The following is a 17,050-nucleotide window of genomic DNA, read 5'->3' as shown; positions in this document are numbered from 1 at the left end:
TCTGGGCAGTTCTTCTCTCTTCAGAGAATGAAAAAAGCAAGAAAATGTGAAGGATTGCGTTGGCAACCCAGCCCACTGCAGAGAAACTTTGAAGAATGCAACCACCGTACTTTTTTATATTGAGGTCTGCATGCCCAACCATTGCATCATAAACTCTCTCTCTCTCTCTCTCTCTCTCTCTCTCTCTCTCTCTCTTAACTATCCATCTGCATGCCATACCCAAACAGTTGAAATAACTGAATTGATTAATACTCCCAAGCTATGTCATCTTCACAAAAGAGTAGTCAATAAAGGATCCAAATCGTTGTGACATCATGTGGGTGGACTGTTAAGGTCTTCTGCTATCATTCCCCATTATAATTTGAGGACTGTCAAAAATATGAAGGAAATGGTACCATGAGAAGCTCCCAATAGTAATCAATTGAAATCTTGCTTCCTTCATCACAAATACGATGTCAACTGTTCCATTACGGATTGGGTCCTCACGATCCGTTTAGAACCCTTATCACTCGAATCCTTCTTTTTTTTTTTTTTTTGAAATCCTACTTCCTGAGTCTGGTTCATGATTGATTTCAATTTGGACCGATCAGTACTCAAGTGAGAAGAAATTTAAGCACGTCATCTAAACAGAGGAGGGAAAATGAAATGATGTTTGTCATTTTGAAGGGTTCTTAAGTGGCCGTTTGGATACGTGGATTTTAAAATCTTGGATTTCTTCAAAATTATACATGGGAGACAAGCCATCATCATCATCTTCTGATTTCTCGCCCTTCTTCCATCAGCCACAGATGAGATCATCCAATGCATCCAGATTTAGAAATCTCAAGGGGAGAGATTTCTAAAACCTGGTTTTCTTACTTTAAATCTAAGATTCTGGAGATAAGCAAAGCAGACGGTCTCCTTCTCGTCTCCCATGTACAATTTTGAAGAAATCCAAAAGGAGCCATTTGGAAACACGGATTTTAGAATTATGGATTTCCTCAAAATTGTAGGTGGGAGACGAGAAGAGAAAAAGACCAGCCGTCATTTTCTAATTTCTCGCCCTTCTTTCCAACAGCTAGAGCAGCCGACCTCCCATGTTTCCAGGTTATAGAAATCTCAGGATGGGGAAGAGATTTCTAAAACCTGGATTTCTTATTACAATCCAAGATATGCTGTTAGGACAGCATACAACATTGATCATGAACCCTCTTTTACACATTTTCAAACCAAAACATGGATTCTAAAATCCATGTATCCAAACGGCCCCTAAATGTTATGAAAATATCGATCATGAGCAGACATAAATGAACGACACCCTCCATTGGATTTTGTGGCTGTCTGGGTCATGATCCGAAACAATTTCATAATTTAGGATATAGATCAATTGGACAATTTGGATCCAGCTATTGTCTGCCCAAAGCCTGCCCATTAACATTAGGATCCACCGGTCCATTGACGCCCCTAATCACAAATTCACAAGAGAAGAAGGTCCATCTGAGCGAACCCACCAATCAGATGATATTCCTTGAAATGCACTCAAACTGAACAATCCTGACCATTGAGATAAAGAATCAACAAAACATTACTAATGGTCCTTGATTCGAATGGGGTTAAAAAGATTATTCAATTGATCACAAGATTATCATCTACACAACAAAGGGTTTGGATCGTCAGGAGAACCTTGAAGAACTTGGAAGTGAGGTTCCATGTGAACAGCATGAGATTAATCTGAGCTCACCAAAAAAATCATGTGGCAACCCAAAAAGAAGGGTCCAGATCATCTAGGCTTCTTGTGCGTTTCTCGCTGGAAAGCCTTCTCAGAGTGACATTCTCCTTATCTCTAACAAGACATTTCTAGCTAATGAAATAATTCAGTGGGGAGGGGGGGGGGGGGGGGGGGGGTGGTGTATCTATCAAGACAGGGTGGAAGGCCAGAGGCTTTACCAGTGAGCTAGGGGCTCAATCCCCAGCTAAAATGATTTCTAATGCATTTACGTTGAGGAACTGAAGATAATCAATTGATAGTAATATGTTTTTACCCCTCGAACTACAATCCGAGTTTTAACAGAAACATCTCACAAACAAAATGGAAAGCTCAAGCTGAAGATTCAATGCAAAAAAAAGAAACAAGAAAAAAAAGGAAAAGGTATCATGGGAGATTCCGACCTGAGAACCTACCCCCTTCAGCCTGTCGTCTCCCAGAGCAACAACCAGTTTAATGCCGACCAAAAAAAACCGGCAAGTCATTGCAGCAAATATTTGGTAAATTTGCATCCAAAATGTGAATCAATTCTGGCTATACCTACAGATTGAGAAATTGATATTAGATTCTCGAAAGTAAAATAAGATGGTACGAGAAAGATCCATAACAAAATGAGTTACAGTATAATGGAGGGTTGGAAGCAAAACAAGTGGTCCTGTAAACAGAATGAATCACAGCAAAATCTATAAACCAAAATGAAAAAACCTGTTTTTTTACCAATAAGAAAAAAACTGTATGCAATATCAAAAATTGCTTTGATTATTTATTTTATTAATGAATGGAATTTTATTTAAGTTAGGAACCTCCAAAACGAATCACATTACTTGCTCCTGCTAATGATGTAGCCGATGTGAAGTCGTAGACTCAAAGTTGGATGGGCCCATAATCCATGCAAAATTCACCACTTAATTTGTCCCCACAGTGTCTACAGAATTCAAGGCCAAAACAGGATGGGAGCTAGAGAAGAAAAGAGGAAGAAGGGTTAAATATGTCATATCAGACATGTCATCTTGATGTAATGCTGGAATCAGCAGGTGGCCCGCACCATTTAGAACAGCAAAAGCAAAGGAAAGGGTGACACTTCATTTATTGGGAATGTTGGCATATTATTCATGCACGGGTGAAGTTTGGAGGGTTTGTAATGCGGGTGCTCACGAGGGAAGAAGAAGAGAAATTAGAACACAAGTTCACATCAAAGAGTAGGAGAAGAAAATGGGAGCAATGCTCAACCCAATTGATATTCCATCAATTACATAAGTTTATCAACATAAAAAATCCCCTCAAAAGATGGTTTCTAACCATGGCACTCAATCAGTTTGGTTCTCTGAAAACCACGCAGCTGTTTTTCATTTATGTCTAACAGAAAAGCAAGGGGGTTTAATTTAAATCTGGATCTCCCAGGAGTGAATCAGTCGTTGTACATAGAATTCCATGCTACATAGTATGATTCTGAGATAATTTAAGCTTAACTCAGGGTGTGAATAACCAAAAACAAAGTTAATAAATTCCCAGGATATAGATTCCTGCTTATGCTTAATCTAGAAAAAACAGATGAATGCTCGATCCTATTTTACAATTTCAAACTTCTCATAAGGACATGTCCGCCAGCCATAAAGTTTTTTTTTTCCATGTTACACATTCTTTTGAATGGGCTAAGTACCCATGTCGGGCTCGTGTCAAATTCCAATGCTTCATGATTCTTTACAACACTTCTAGATCTTTCTGAATACTGCTATCATAAATTTGAGAACTGATTAAAATATTTGGCCAATCCATGAATCTTTCTTTTTGAGGTTAGCTGAATCAGACACTCAATAGTCGATATCTATAATTTAGCCGACACTTTGAATTTATTGCTGACACACGTGTCCTGCTGTGTCCGACACAACAGACGACACGTGTCCACCCGTGTCGGCACTCCTTTGGACACTTTTAAATGTACTGCTAACTGTGGGTATGTGGACATGTTTTTGTGACGTGTCAAGTGTGACAAAATGTTTTATTATTTCATTTTGTGTTTACCTCTTTTATTATAAACTCTTTTTTAGCTATTCTTTAATTAATATTTGCTATTACATTATATATATTTTCTGATTTAGCCGTGTCCCCGTTTCTAAATTATTTGGGTTTGCCATGTCGGACACTCCGTGTCCGTGACGACATGCGACACTCGTGTCCGTGTCCACATATCATAGGTCGATATCCGTTTCAGATTCCAACACAGGTAACTGTACTGATGCAACATATGTTTTTTTCCCATAAATTATTAGTTTATCCAGTGGTGGGAGAGGGGCAAGGAGGGTAGGTGAGGGAGAGAACTGAGAGGGCATGAGTGAGGAGAGGGTGAGATGTGGCTGAAAACAGGGAAAAGAAAAACTATACTCAAAATAGACGTTTTGTTTTCCCCTTTTTTCAGCCACTTCACACAATCTCCTCACCGGTGCCCACTCAATTCTCTCCCTCTCCCACTCAACCTACGCCAATCTCAACACTTGCAAGCTAATATTCCATTAAAAAAAATTGTGGTTTCAAAACATGGCATAAAGTCATACATCATGGAAACATAAAACTGAACAAAATGAAAAGCATGATTCAATTATGAAAAACAACAGCATATCAAAATACGGTACATGCATAGAGTAATGACATGCTGAAAATTGATCAAGCAAAGGGTACAATAGAAACAGTATAAATAAGCAGAATATGATGAAATTACTATTAAATAAAATGGGCAGTAAAGTATACATACTATCTCCTGGCGGTTAACCCAGCCCCGTGCCCCTGGGATAGGAAGACACACAGTTCAATAAGCTTCAACTCAAGTTAAACAAATGAATACTATAAACTGCAGGGCGTGTGTATATATATGTAAATTCTAAAGCAATTTTAAGCAATTTAAGTACAAAAGATCCACTACCTTCCCTGTGGTTTCCCTCCTAAATTCATGTCATGTCTCCCATCAGTTGATCCATTGTTTTGAGGACTGGTCAAGCCTGTTCTAACAAGATTCACTCCATTACCAAACGTTACATGTACAGATGACTGACCAGTTCTCATTTTGGATACCCCATTTTGCTCCTGGTGATCTTTTGATTTGCTTAAAATTTTTACATTTGAGAGACCTTGAACAATGTTGAAAGAGACACCATTTGAATCAATGGGTGGGATCTTCTTTGGGCGATGAGCGTGGGCCACGGGAGTGACAGCAACAGTAGGCAACGATGATGAATAAGGAGCGGAAACTGCGGCTGCAGCGGCAACTTTTGCAACAGCTGTAGTTGCCGATATAATTGCTTGCGCTCCTTCGCGAAGATGAATATAGTCTCCTTCAATTACAAATAACTGGATTTGCAAAGTGAGATCCTTGAACAATAGTACAAATACATATCACCAAATGGTAAAAAATGATGGTATGCGAAAACTCAAAACTTACTTCAGGATGACGAGACACAAAGTCATCAAGCTTTCCATATTGTTTCTTGTAATCATGCCAATGAAGAGGTGCAAGCATTTTACCAAGTCTATTTGGTAGCTGTATGTAAATGAATAAATGCAGATATTAACTAGATTAATTTATAGAATGAAAATTTCAATATTTTGCCAAAATTTTGGTAATTTCGACCAAAATTTTGGAAAACAAGGTAAATTTCAGAAAAAATATTTAAAAATTACATATTCCCGTTCCGAAATTTCGGCCGAAATTTGGTACTCTGGCCGAAATATCGGTTTCAGGTAGTTTCGGTTTTGGTCGAAATTTAAAACCATGCCTAGCAGAAGTTTTACAGACTACACTCACAGTTGTGCTAATTCTGATTCGACCACCAGACCCAGCCGGAATTGCACGAACAATGCAAGCCAATAATGAGCTTTCATCTAGAACTGTAAGCTCTTGAGTTTTTGCGGGAGTCACTGAACTTGATGTCCGTCCGGCAGAGAGTGCCACTTCAGGCAAATTCAAAGCAAAACCAATGCAATCTCTGGCATCGGTGGAACTTGCTTGATGATTTTGAGCCGTAGATGATGGCACACGTGCATCTGACAATTGTTTTTCCCTTGTCAAAATCAGCTGGTCCTCTTGCAGTTTGGTAACCATACCCACCATGTTTTCATCATCTCCCTGCTGATATGAAAGATTAGGCAAATCAAGTCTCCCAGACTTTTCAGCCGATTAGCCAAAATTCAAGTAGAAATAACAAAGAAAATCACCACCACTTTAAAACAGACCTTAGGCTCACTCTTTTGTTCAGGTGTACCCAGTCTTGATGTATTGTGAAACTGGGAGGAACTTTCTTGTAAGTTATGATGTGATTCGCGAGATAGTAAGTGCCTCTTATCATTTGATTCAAGTACCTGTGTCAAAGAATTAGTGAAAACGTGATGATACTGTCTAACAAAAGCATAACTGAAGGACATCAAGGCCATGGCTTTAAATTTCGGCCGAAATACCGAAATTTCAGTATTCGGTTGGGGACAAACCACAGGAAACCGAAATTTCGGAAATGTTCCCAACCGAATACCGAAATTTCGGAAATTTCAGTAATTTTGGCTGGAATTTCGGGAAACTGTAATTTTTTTTCAAAAAAATTTCCAAAATTTTGGTCGAAATTACTCGATTTCTGGCCGAAATTTTGGTTTCAGCTATGCCCGAAACCGAAACCGAAATTTAAAACCTTGATCAAGACATGGTGTGGAAACAAAATCATTTTCTGTTATAACCTCTAGTTCCTCACTGGATGTGGTGGTTGTAGGCACAGATGTCTGCTGGGGGCTAATGTGGCTCTCTTGATATTCTGAATGGACAACTTGTCCGTCTGCAGAAAGCTCATAGTCATAAGGAGCATCCAATTTAAGAAGGCTCTGCTCAATCTGGGAATGCTGATATTGGGTCTGATTTGGTATCTGGGAACTCTCTGTTACTCCCTAAAGGAAGAAAAGAAATAGACTTAGTAGTAAGAAGCCACAGTGCTCAACAAAGTAACTCTGTAGAAATTCAGATGGCTACTATTATTACCTGCTGGTTCTGCCAATGTTGATGGGATGAAATTGGAGGAAGTGGCTGAAAATGGCCTACATGAGTTTGAGGAACATGCAAATTTGCTGATGTTAGGGATTGTGGAACACCTTGTGGGTGCATAACAAAAGGATGCAGTGCAGTCACTTGTCCAGGTGGAATGAAGGGCAAACCAAGGATGGAAGGCGGCCCAACTTGAACTCCAGGGACACGATCGGAATTCTAAAAGGACAAAATTGAATGATCAGAATTCTAAAAGACCTGATTTTTAAGCAATTGCCACTATTTAGAGCAGAATGAATATCTGCAAGCTTTGAAAGCAAATCATGACAAAGGGATGTATAAATAAAAAATTCTATCACATTTCAAAAACAAAAACTACAAATCAACAACACACCAATATACATGAATAGGCTAACTTTACTGTGCACCAAATCAGTAATTTAGTTAACCATATGAAAAACACCATTCCGAAGAAAACGATCTCAGCACATATATGGAACCACTTGGATATGCATGGATGCTCCAGTTTAAAGCATCCAAAGTCAAGTTATCAAATTGAGAGACCAACAACAATAACATAATACGGAATGGATGCATAGTAGCAAAGAATGAAGAGGCATTTCGAGTATACTCTCCAACATGCTTCGAGCAACAAAACTCTATTCCCACATTTACAATAATGCAACCAATTTAGAACACCAACGAACAAAGATGCAGAAAAAAGAGAGAAGGGGCCAAAGATAGCTCCAAGAACACAAATTGATCAGTATTTGTAACTGTGAGTTTCTTCAGCAAATCGGTTCATTATAAAATCAATATGAATGCTTTTTAAGAGCAACTAAAAGGAAATAAATAGAACAGCGCCCACTTGCACACCCCAATATATTTTCGACAACATCACTTCCAGTTGACGGAGTCGGTGGATCCTTCCTGTGCAAGCAAACCGCAAGGGAATTCCTCATGCAAAAATGATGACAGATTTTTCCCCAACAGTGATGATCAACACCATTTCAGTTCTCTCCATGGAACCAAAATGATGTACATTTATTCTCAGAAGAATTAAGAAAAGGTTAGGCTAAACAGTACTGAATTATTAGACATGCGCAACAGCTCATGTTGCTAGGTGTTTGATGTTAATCCAGTATGAGTAGTTTTTTTTTTTTTGCACATGTGATCATTTTTAGTGTCTATTTGTACTAATTCTGGCACTTCTGAAGTTTCATATTAAATGTCCATCATTTGCATATGTATCCATATGTTTCTGTGATTTAATAAGATTTCTAGCGAATTTTCCATTAGAAACGGACGTGTATCGATTTCCCTCACAACCTAATTAGGGTGTGAGTTACCCAGAATTATTAATTGGGATCCAACCTTATAATTTTTTTTGCCTCTTTCTTCAGTAACTTTAAGAACTCTGATAAAAAGATAATAGCTAGATTCACATATAACTAAGTCTCAAATCTCGACCAATACTAAGTACATGCTTCAATTGTCTAACATAGTCTGGCCAATAATGAGACGCAATGAGCAAAAACTGCATACCTCGCAGCTACCCTACAGTGGGAAGTTTTATAAAGACAAGGTCTAGATTCAATTAATAAAACCATTTGGCATTGCAATAGTGTTGTAGATAGAAGAAACGATATACTAACAAAATGGACACAACAGGGAAAAATTGTCCAAGTTTCCTAGAGGTTGCAGCAAACTCCCAAACAATTGTAACTTACCGTAGCAGTTCTTGGGTACCAAGTTTATGTATCCTAGCTTTCAAGTAAACTCAGTCAAGTATGGGGCAATGAATAATAGAAAATGGCAAGCAGCAGAATTTAGTTGATGGAAACAATAATGGGTGGAGGTCAACAACGTCCAATTTAAGAGCCCCAAAATTTCTAGATTATCATGATGTGGGTCATGGCAACTCAAGAGGGAATACAAATGTAGTTCCAAACAAATTGGCAAGCCAAAACCATGGAAGTTTGCACCTAGGGCTTTCTGCACATAAATCATAAAGGAAAATCACTAGTACAATACCCAAGTAACAAGAATCTGAATCACATCAAACAAAAAAAGAACACCCAAGTCTTCAAATAATCGGGTTGGGTTGCTCCAACTGACAAAAAAGGGAGTGTATTCAATTTGCCTATCGAGCACAGCTATAAGAGGTATGACTATCGTGGTCCAGAAATTTTCTCAAAAAAGGCATATGCTAATACTAGCAATGAAGAAAGACGGACAACAAGTGGAATCTATCCCTCAAAAGGCTTTGGCCTGTGTTCTGACCTTGGTTGATGCATTGCAATCCGAAACAAACACTGGCACCCTGTCTAAGTTACCGTTTGGCAGGATTCCAGAGTTACCACTCAAGGCGTCACCCTCATTCCCATTGAACTGGTTTCCCTTGTTCTCAACATACGGGGATACATCCTTTGAACTTGCATGGACTGACTGAGAATTGTCGGTATACATCCCATTCCGTTCTCTAGCCTCAGCCAACTCTAGCTGCAGTTGTTGTATAGCTTGCATATGATGCCTCTCCATTTCTGCAAACTAAAATTAACAACATAAAAAGAAGTATTTCAGAAGAAACGATGTGTCTATAATGGAGAATGCAAACTATAGAAGTCCAATTTGATGTAGCAGAAAAAACATATCAAAGGAAACATTAAAAACCAAAATTCCAAGAATTCAGGCAAAAAAAGAGAGGGGGGGGCGCAAAAAACAGAGTCCAGTAATGCAAGGGGAAAAACTATAGCAACCTGTCTTTGCCAACCAAGCCAAATTTGGTTGAAGTGTTCAGTACGTTCTCGTAATTCAGCATCAAATGACTGATAGGCAGTGGATTGCATCTCCTGAACACGTGCAGCCCAAGCTTGTGTCTCCCTTAATTGTTCATCCCTGTATAGAACAGTTTCCCGTGCAACCCTATGCTGAAAGGCAGGTCACTGTTAGATATGTTGCCTTGCTGAGGTACACGAATAATTGACTTCTAAAAAGTTATCGTGCTGACTGTTGAACACTAGAGAATGGCAGCACAAGCTCTATAACAGAAGAACTATACAAGCCGAGCAAAGACATTATGGAATGATGATATGGACAGGATAAAAAAGGACAGTCTAATATTTGATGCTTTCAACACAAGTTATTCCATGAATATTCCCAAAATTCAAGCCCTGTTCGTTTAAGATTATGCTAATCGGGGCCCAAACCGATTATTGGACCAAAAATATACATAGTTTTGGGTCCACTAATTGGTTTGGGACCGACAATCGGTTGCCATAATCTTAAACAAACAGGGCCTCAGAGAGATGCAGCCTGATTATGTCTTACTAAGATTAGATTAGTCACTTCATTGTGTCCTTTATGAATATTCTTACTGTTAACCAGGAGGTATTTGGGCAACCGATGTTTTCAATTGACAAATTGAATGGTAAGTTCACAAGGTAAAAGACAAAGTAATCAAACCAAGCAAAAACCAACTGCAAAAGAAAAATGATAACATAAAATGGCAGATACATAGAATCCATGACTCAAACAACCAACTTAAACCATTGTATTGCCACAGCAAGGACACCTCAATCCAGTAGCACATGACGTTTTAGAATATTAAAGGATGATTTGTCCTGGTGACATCATAAAAAATTTGCTGAAAACTGGCATCAAAATGTGGTTGCCCTTCTTGGGTCCACGTGCTACTGCTACTGCCACGGCTAGATTAAATTGATGAATGTGTTGTTATTTATTTATTTATTATCTCATACTTTTTTTAGATTATAGTTGATTAATTCTAAGATTTATAAGTTTGTCAAATGAATACCACATTTAGTATTGGAATGAGTTTGTTTAGGGATTTAGCCATTTAGGTTTAGGGGAGGGGATATAACAACAAATATTAGTTAAAGAAGGCTAAAAGAAGAGTAATAAAAAAATGAATTTACAATAACAGACCAATATGATACAATGAATATAGTATTGGAATAAAAGTTTGTTCATGTATTAAGGTCTAGGGCACCTCATGTTCGGTTTTGGGACTTTTGTGATACTAGCCTCTCACTTCCACAAAAAGGGTGGATCAGCCCTTTTCAAAGACTTCATGATGCAATGTGTAATCTATGTCAAGCCAACCTCCCATACGATTGTGGATGCTTTATTCGAAATACATTTCTCTTGTTTTTAAGAACTTATTTGTCATTCAAAAAAGAAAAAAAGGATAAAACGGGTTCTGTCCTTTTCCTTACACGTGAAAAAAAGTGTGAATAGTATTAACTTCCAAAGTGTAGCTTAGTTTCTATCTTTTGTTCTAACTCTCATTGAGTCATTTGATAGGGTTATTTAGCTCCAATTAGGGGCTGAGATTAGACTAAGATGAATAAACGATCTAAAGTAGGATCTATGTGGGGCTTTTCAATAGAATATTGGATTTTTTAATATTTATTATGTTAATTGACAACTTTTGCTCCATGGTTTATCCTATAGATCACTTGCACTAATTTGAGAACTTTTCTTCCAAATCACCCTAACTATCACAATGCAAGTCACTTCTACAAACACAAAAAACCTACTAATTCATGGTCCAACCCGATGAAATGGTAGTTTGAAAACAACCCCACTCCTTTACACCTAGCCACTCTATCCAAGGCACTTTGAGAGACATCAAAAGGGATGTCACCACCATGGATTTAAATTTCGGTTTCGGTACCAATTTTGGCCCCGGCCAAAATCCCGAAATTTCAACTGAAATCCAGTAAAAAAATAATTATTTAATCATTTCATTTTCGGATTTCAGACGGAATTTAAAACTATGGTCCCCTACCATGGATCCTCCCAAAACCAGACTCTTTCGCCCGCGTCAAATACAAACCTTACATCTAAGTTAAAACTCTTCCATCCCACGAGTGACCTGAACCGAAGGATTGAATGGCCTTTTTGGTTCCAATTTCAAGCACTGCATTTTCGTTATACTCACATAAAGCATCACCCTCCGATACCTCTTTTTTTTCTTTTTGTTTTTAATGGCATCACACTCCGATACTCATACGACAAACTATGGCTACAAGAAAATAGTGGTGAAAGCGATGTCTGGTGATCTTAGCTTGAGTATAAATGAGGTTAAGACATTTCTAGTTTAACTTGCAAAGCAGAAGTATCATTATGTACCATAGAAATGTAAAGAAAATACCTGCTCCTCCAATTCAAGATATTGACTCTCTTTCTCATGAATGTGTTCTTGGAGGTCATGTATTTGTTTAAGATGTTGGGATCTCTCAGCTTCAGTGTTATCACGCTCTCTTCTGCAAAAAAAAAAAAAAAAAAAAAAGAAAGAAGGAAGAAAAAATATACTGCAATTAGAATCTAATTTAATGGTCACGCCATCCACACAGATGCGGGTTGATTAGAAACTTCCCACTTGAGCCGACTCTGATAGTGGGAAAACAGCATTACCGGCAATATTACTAATGGAGGAAGTTCCTTTTTGTTTATTGAATGCCCTATTGGATTTACGTCCTTAATACTAAGTAACCACTTGTGGGATTAAGAACAAACACTCGCACATACCGAAAGGTGGCCAACTCTTTATTTTGTTCCCTAAGAAGGTCCTCTTTAGCCCACGCCTGGCATAAAAAAAGATGAAAAGCAGAAAACAACAAATCATATAAAACAGACAAAGAGTATAATGGAGGTAAAGAGAGAAGTGGAATAAGATAAGTAATAAGACCCAACAAACCGCTTCACTATCAATTTTAATTGCACGCAGCTCCATATCTTTCTCTTCCATCTTTATCTCCAGCTCGCGTATGCATTGTTCTCTTTCTTGTAGTTGCTCCTGCACAACCAAAGATTTCATACCAGAATGAAAAACTGAACATGCAAAACAGTTTTAACCTGAATCTTCTTTTGATTTGAATGGATGATTACTTATGCGGAACATAAACACAAAATAATGAAAATGGAAGTAAACACCATCCCAACTGCTGTATGAACGCATATTAACACATTGAAAATGAAAGATTTAGTAGAATCAAGTATTGATGGTTGTGTATAAGCCAACAAGCTTAGTCTCCCATGAGCAAAGATCGGGAATAGTGAGCAGCAAGAATCCATAAATTAGTGGATTATGTTTCGTGGAAGTGATAGTTTAATCAAGCAATATTTCCATTTCATGCAGTGTGGTAATGCGTAAAATATCTCTAAAATCATTAGTACAAATCAAGCAGGGTGAAACTAGCACTCAAATGAGACAAATCGACCTCTTCAATAGTTAAGGTAGATGTGACCTAAACTTTCTTCCAAACGCAAGTAAAGAAACAAAACACTACCAAGAACCGCCAGTACTAAAGCTGACTGTAGGGGACAACTGCTGGAACAGGCAAGGTGTGCTCTCCGAACCAATCCATGCCCATACGGTGCAAGGTGCCAACACAAGCCAACATCTGTGATTCCATGGCCTTTTCTCTGACATGGCCTTGTGGCCGTGGTCTTTTCCCACCTTACTGCTCCATGGTATAATACTCTTTATGCCCAAGGGTCCTGGATATTAGCAAGGGTGCAAGGTGCCACCACAATCCAACATCATTGCTGCCATGGGCGCAATGTCTACCAGATTGCATAACTTTTTTTTAATGAAAAGGCAAACCCTGATGCTCGCACATAGGCAAAGCCCCACAAAACATGGACCCCACATATTAAAGTACACTGTAACGGGAATGTTGCCATCTTTCCCAACACGGGATACCAAAAGATTATCTGACACAAAAATAGCTCAAAAACTCTTCACTGAACTGGTCCACTCCATTAAACCATAGTACATTGATACAAAAAAGTCATTTGCAAATTAAAGAACCAAATAGTTGTTTCCCCAAGTCAACAATCGATACATGCCAAAACTAAAAGAAAACTTATTTGAAGAAGATGGATTTACAGCATAAAAGGATATTTACTATTCCTAAGAAATGCCACAATGAGTAGAAAACAAACAAAGGAAGCAAAACCTTCAGCTTAGTGGCAGCATTCACTTGTTCTTTGATCTGTGAATCAAAGCTCTTCTGCATTTCCAATATCTCTGAACTGGCAATGACCTGAGCTCTGAGTTCAATCTCCATATGTTGCAACTCCTCTCTCTGATTTGAAACACTGTGAAGGCGCTGCTGCAGTAGCTCATTGCTCAGGCCGCCGTCAATGGTGATCGAACAGAAGTCGACACTGAGCGATCCCATTCCCTGCTTCACCTTGCATAACATATATAACTGCCCATTTAGACTCTGTTTGGATTGCAGGAATTTTCTGGAAAAGTTTGGGAAGGAAAATATTTCTATAATTTCTTACTTTTTTTTACTTACTAAAAAAGATAACTCGAACCAAACCTAATCAATTTTTACTTAGTACCCCACTAAATTAACCATAACCATACTATATCCCTCTAAATCTTGGAAAGGAAAGATTTTCCATTAGAAATGTTATTCTTGCAGTCCAAACAAGGCCTTAGGTCATTAATTATCCTAAGCTCCTAAACAGGAAACTCGATTCTTAGACAATAATCATTACCTCATATATTGTTCTCTCATCAGAATGCCCTGATTTCACACGCTCCAAATCCTGCACAACAATCAATCTTCCTAAACACCAAGAAAAAAAATCAAAAACCCTAATGAACCATTTGGATACATGGATTTTATGATCCAGGATTGTGAAAACCCAGATTTTAGAAGCTAAAACCTAGATTTCATAAGCTAAAACCTGGATTGTACAGTTTCAGGATTGCGAAATCCAGAATTTAGCTTATAAAATATAGGTTTTTACTCTTAAAATCCAGGATTTTGTAACCCTAGATTATAAAATCTATGTTTCCAAACAGTAGACTCTAAACCAATACAACCGAGAGTAAAACCAAATCACCTCCATTCCGGCATTCCGAATAGTATGTTCGGAAACGGCTCTCCATTCCTTTCTAGGCGGAATCGGCATTGACAAGGCCGAAGCCTCCATAACGAAGGCTCTAACCCTCGCACTGCTTTCTCGAACAATCAAAACCCTATAACAGAAAATGTAGAAAAATCCAAGAGGAGGAAGTAGGTATTCTCCCTGGGGGAAAAAGGAACAAAAACCCTAATTTAAACAAAACCCTAGGCAGGATACATACGCAGCAGGGTGAAGATTCAATCTACGAACAGCTTTCAACCGAACCGATTTAGGAAATGCAAGGAATGAGGAACCCTAATTTCAGTTCTAGATGTGAAAAATTGCGGATTCGAAGGTTTTGAGAGGGTTTTATCGTCTTCTCGGTTAGGGATTTGGGGATTCCAGAGAGAGAGAGAGAGAGAGATTTTGGGTTCCGAGTAAAAAGATAAAACAAAAAGGCTCCCGCCATTTATAGGGCTAGGAGGAGACGAGTTAAGACGGGGATGTTAGGGTGATGGTAAATTTGCACCCACTGTAGGATAATTCGCACCCCTTTTAGTGTTAAAGTCTGTTATAATTCTCGTTACAGAGGTGTGAATTATCCTACAGGGGTGCGAATTTATCATCTCTCGTGATGTTATTATACGAGCCATGGCTATAGAGGGGACTCAACAAGACTTACTTTGTTGTTGGGGTTTGGTATGGGTCTTTTCTTATTTGCCCTATAGTTGATGGAAATTTAGGAAGTTGGAGTTTGAGCTTGGTTGAGATGTGAGTAGAGATTTATTCAACACCGTGACAAATGAAGTGATGGAAAAACAATTCATGGTAGCCAAACATGTCCTTAGGGTATGTACGGAAACCTTGAAAAAAAAAACATTGAATTTTATGTTAGATAACATGAAGGGTAGGGGAGAGAGAAGACTTGAGAAGGTAGGGTGAACGCGGGGGGCTGATTTTCAGGGGAAAAAAGAATTCTTACTTTGAAAGTATTTTCTTTCTTGAAAATCCGTCCCCTATCAGTCTCGCTCTCACAGGTCTCTCCCTCTTTAGTCCTCTTTACTCCTTCATATGTTGGGTGGGTAAACACAATATTCCATATACTTGCTGGACATGCCTTAGTGTCTTCTTCCATGGAGAATGTTCTTTAAGTGGGTCCACATGTGTTTGTGCGTAGTGAAGAGGTTGATTGTGTGATCACTTATGGTAGGGATGTAAGTGATAGTATGCATGCAGGCTACATGACCACAAAAATCAGGAGGAGCTAAATGATAGTTTAAGTGGAGAGCATTAGAATTTAATCACGAACTTATTGGATGCACTAATCGGGCAAGAGATTCGGCCGTATCTTGCACTTTATGAGAATTATGACTCTAACCGTGGTTTTAAATTTCCATTGAAACCAACACTAAATGGCTGAAATATTTCCCTTTCCACCCCAAACTTAAAACCGTAACGACCGAAATGCATAAACCAAGTTATCAAGATGGGATGACGGGTACGTGTTTATACGTGTCCCTTCATCATATAATTTCTCGGACATCCAGAAAAAAAGGGCCAGGGAAAATGAGTGACGTAAAATTTACACCCATTTTTCCACTGAAAACTGGGCATAAATTTTGTTTTACACTCATTTTACGGAGAAAGAAAGAAACAATGCCAAAGTGTGGAATATCGCTAGCAACAGAAGCAACTCTAGAAACAAGCAGACGGAGAAAAATTCTTTCCAAAATATAAGATTCAAAACAAATAAATAAGAAGACTTCTCTGGGGAGGCCATTAATAAAAGGATGTACATGGAGAGCACAGGACCCTGGACGAGACCCCCACTCCCTGTGCACCACATGCTAGGTCACACACAAGGGTCTGAGTCTGACTGACCAAACTAGGACACTTAATATTGGTCTGTTTGGCAGCACAATTTCTGAGGTTTAATAGGTGTTCTGACCGTTTTGGGGTGCCACTTCTTCTAATAGTTGGGTTTGGTTGCATGTTGTGATTCATACTAGGAGACTACTTGCCGTTTTTTTGCTAGCAAAGTCTTGGACTTTAGGACATGCACTCTTTGTATTGGTAATGACACCCCTACTATCCCTTCTTTTGTTAATGACACCACGCACCAAGAAATACTTCAGTTGACAACCAAAAACTACTTACCACTACTCTATGAGGAGACTACTACATGGCTATTACGCCTGTTAACTACAGTTCTAATTCACCACTACTCTACAAAGCAACTACATGCAACAAATTCACCATTACTCTACTAGGGAAATGATACTCACTCCAATGGTTAGATAGTTGAAGAAGATTAGATGATATTCAGAATGACCAGATAAAAATAGAAAAAAGAAGTTGAAATTCACTCCCAATTGTTTTGAGAGATATAACCCTAC

General features: G+C 38.5%; 1 protein-coding gene across 10 annotated transcripts; it reads right to left on the bottom strand.

Annotated features, from left to right (window-relative positions):
- Positions 1–1,978: 1,978 nt before the first annotated feature.
- LOC143849669 (uncharacterized) lies at positions 1,979–15,393 on the bottom strand. Of its 10 annotated transcripts, none has more exons than XM_077358792.1 (17): positions 14,896–15,393; positions 14,652–14,787; positions 14,301–14,371; positions 13,748–13,984; positions 12,475–12,582; positions 12,315–12,370; positions 11,938–12,049; positions 9,518–9,688; positions 9,042–9,308; positions 6,756–6,977; positions 6,461–6,664; positions 5,969–6,094; positions 5,541–5,864; positions 5,178–5,276; positions 4,662–5,086; positions 4,494–4,525; positions 1,979–2,284 (listed from the first exon to the last, which is right to left on the bottom strand). In XM_077358792.1, exons 2-16 carry the CDS (start codon positions 14,695–14,697, stop codon positions 4,507–4,509), a joined length of 2,487 nt encoding a protein of 828 aa, XP_077214907.1. In that variant the 5' UTR covers positions 14,698–14,787; positions 14,896–15,393; the 3' UTR covers positions 1,979–2,284; positions 4,494–4,506. The 10 variants fall into 10 exon arrangements, with proteins under 10 accessions (XP_077214907.1, XP_077214901.1, XP_077214906.1 ...); XM_077358786.1 differs by having other exon boundaries at positions 14,301–14,351; positions 14,896–15,392; XM_077358791.1 differs by having other exon boundaries at positions 14,652–15,393.
- Positions 15,394–17,050: the final 1,657 nt, after the last annotated feature.

This window comes from Tasmannia lanceolata, unplaced genomic scaffold (assembly GCF_043159265.1).
Source record: "Tasmannia lanceolata isolate RefF3 unplaced genomic scaffold, GAP_Taslan_0.1 ptg000018l, whole genome shotgun sequence".
NCBI classification, from domain to species: domain Eukaryota; kingdom Viridiplantae; phylum Streptophyta; class Magnoliopsida; order Canellales; family Winteraceae; genus Tasmannia; species Tasmannia lanceolata.
Note: the sequence above shows the minus strand (reverse complement) of the source record. Positions and strands in the feature narration are given on the sequence as shown.

Bases quoted from the DNA above. Each gene is read 5' to 3' on its own strand.
- LOC143849669 (XM_077358785.1), bottom strand. From the start codon at position 14,741: ATGGAGGCTTCGGCCTTGTCAATGCCGATTCCGCCTAGAAAGGAATGG. The intron at 13,985-14,300 runs GTAATGATTATT...ATGTTATGCAAG, and splicing joins ATGAGAGAACAATATATGAG to GTGAAGCAGGGAATGGGATC. The intron at 9,309-9,517 runs GTTGCTATAGTT...TGTTAATTTTAG, and splicing joins GGCTTGGTTGGCAAAGACAG to TTTGCAGAAATGGAGAGGCA.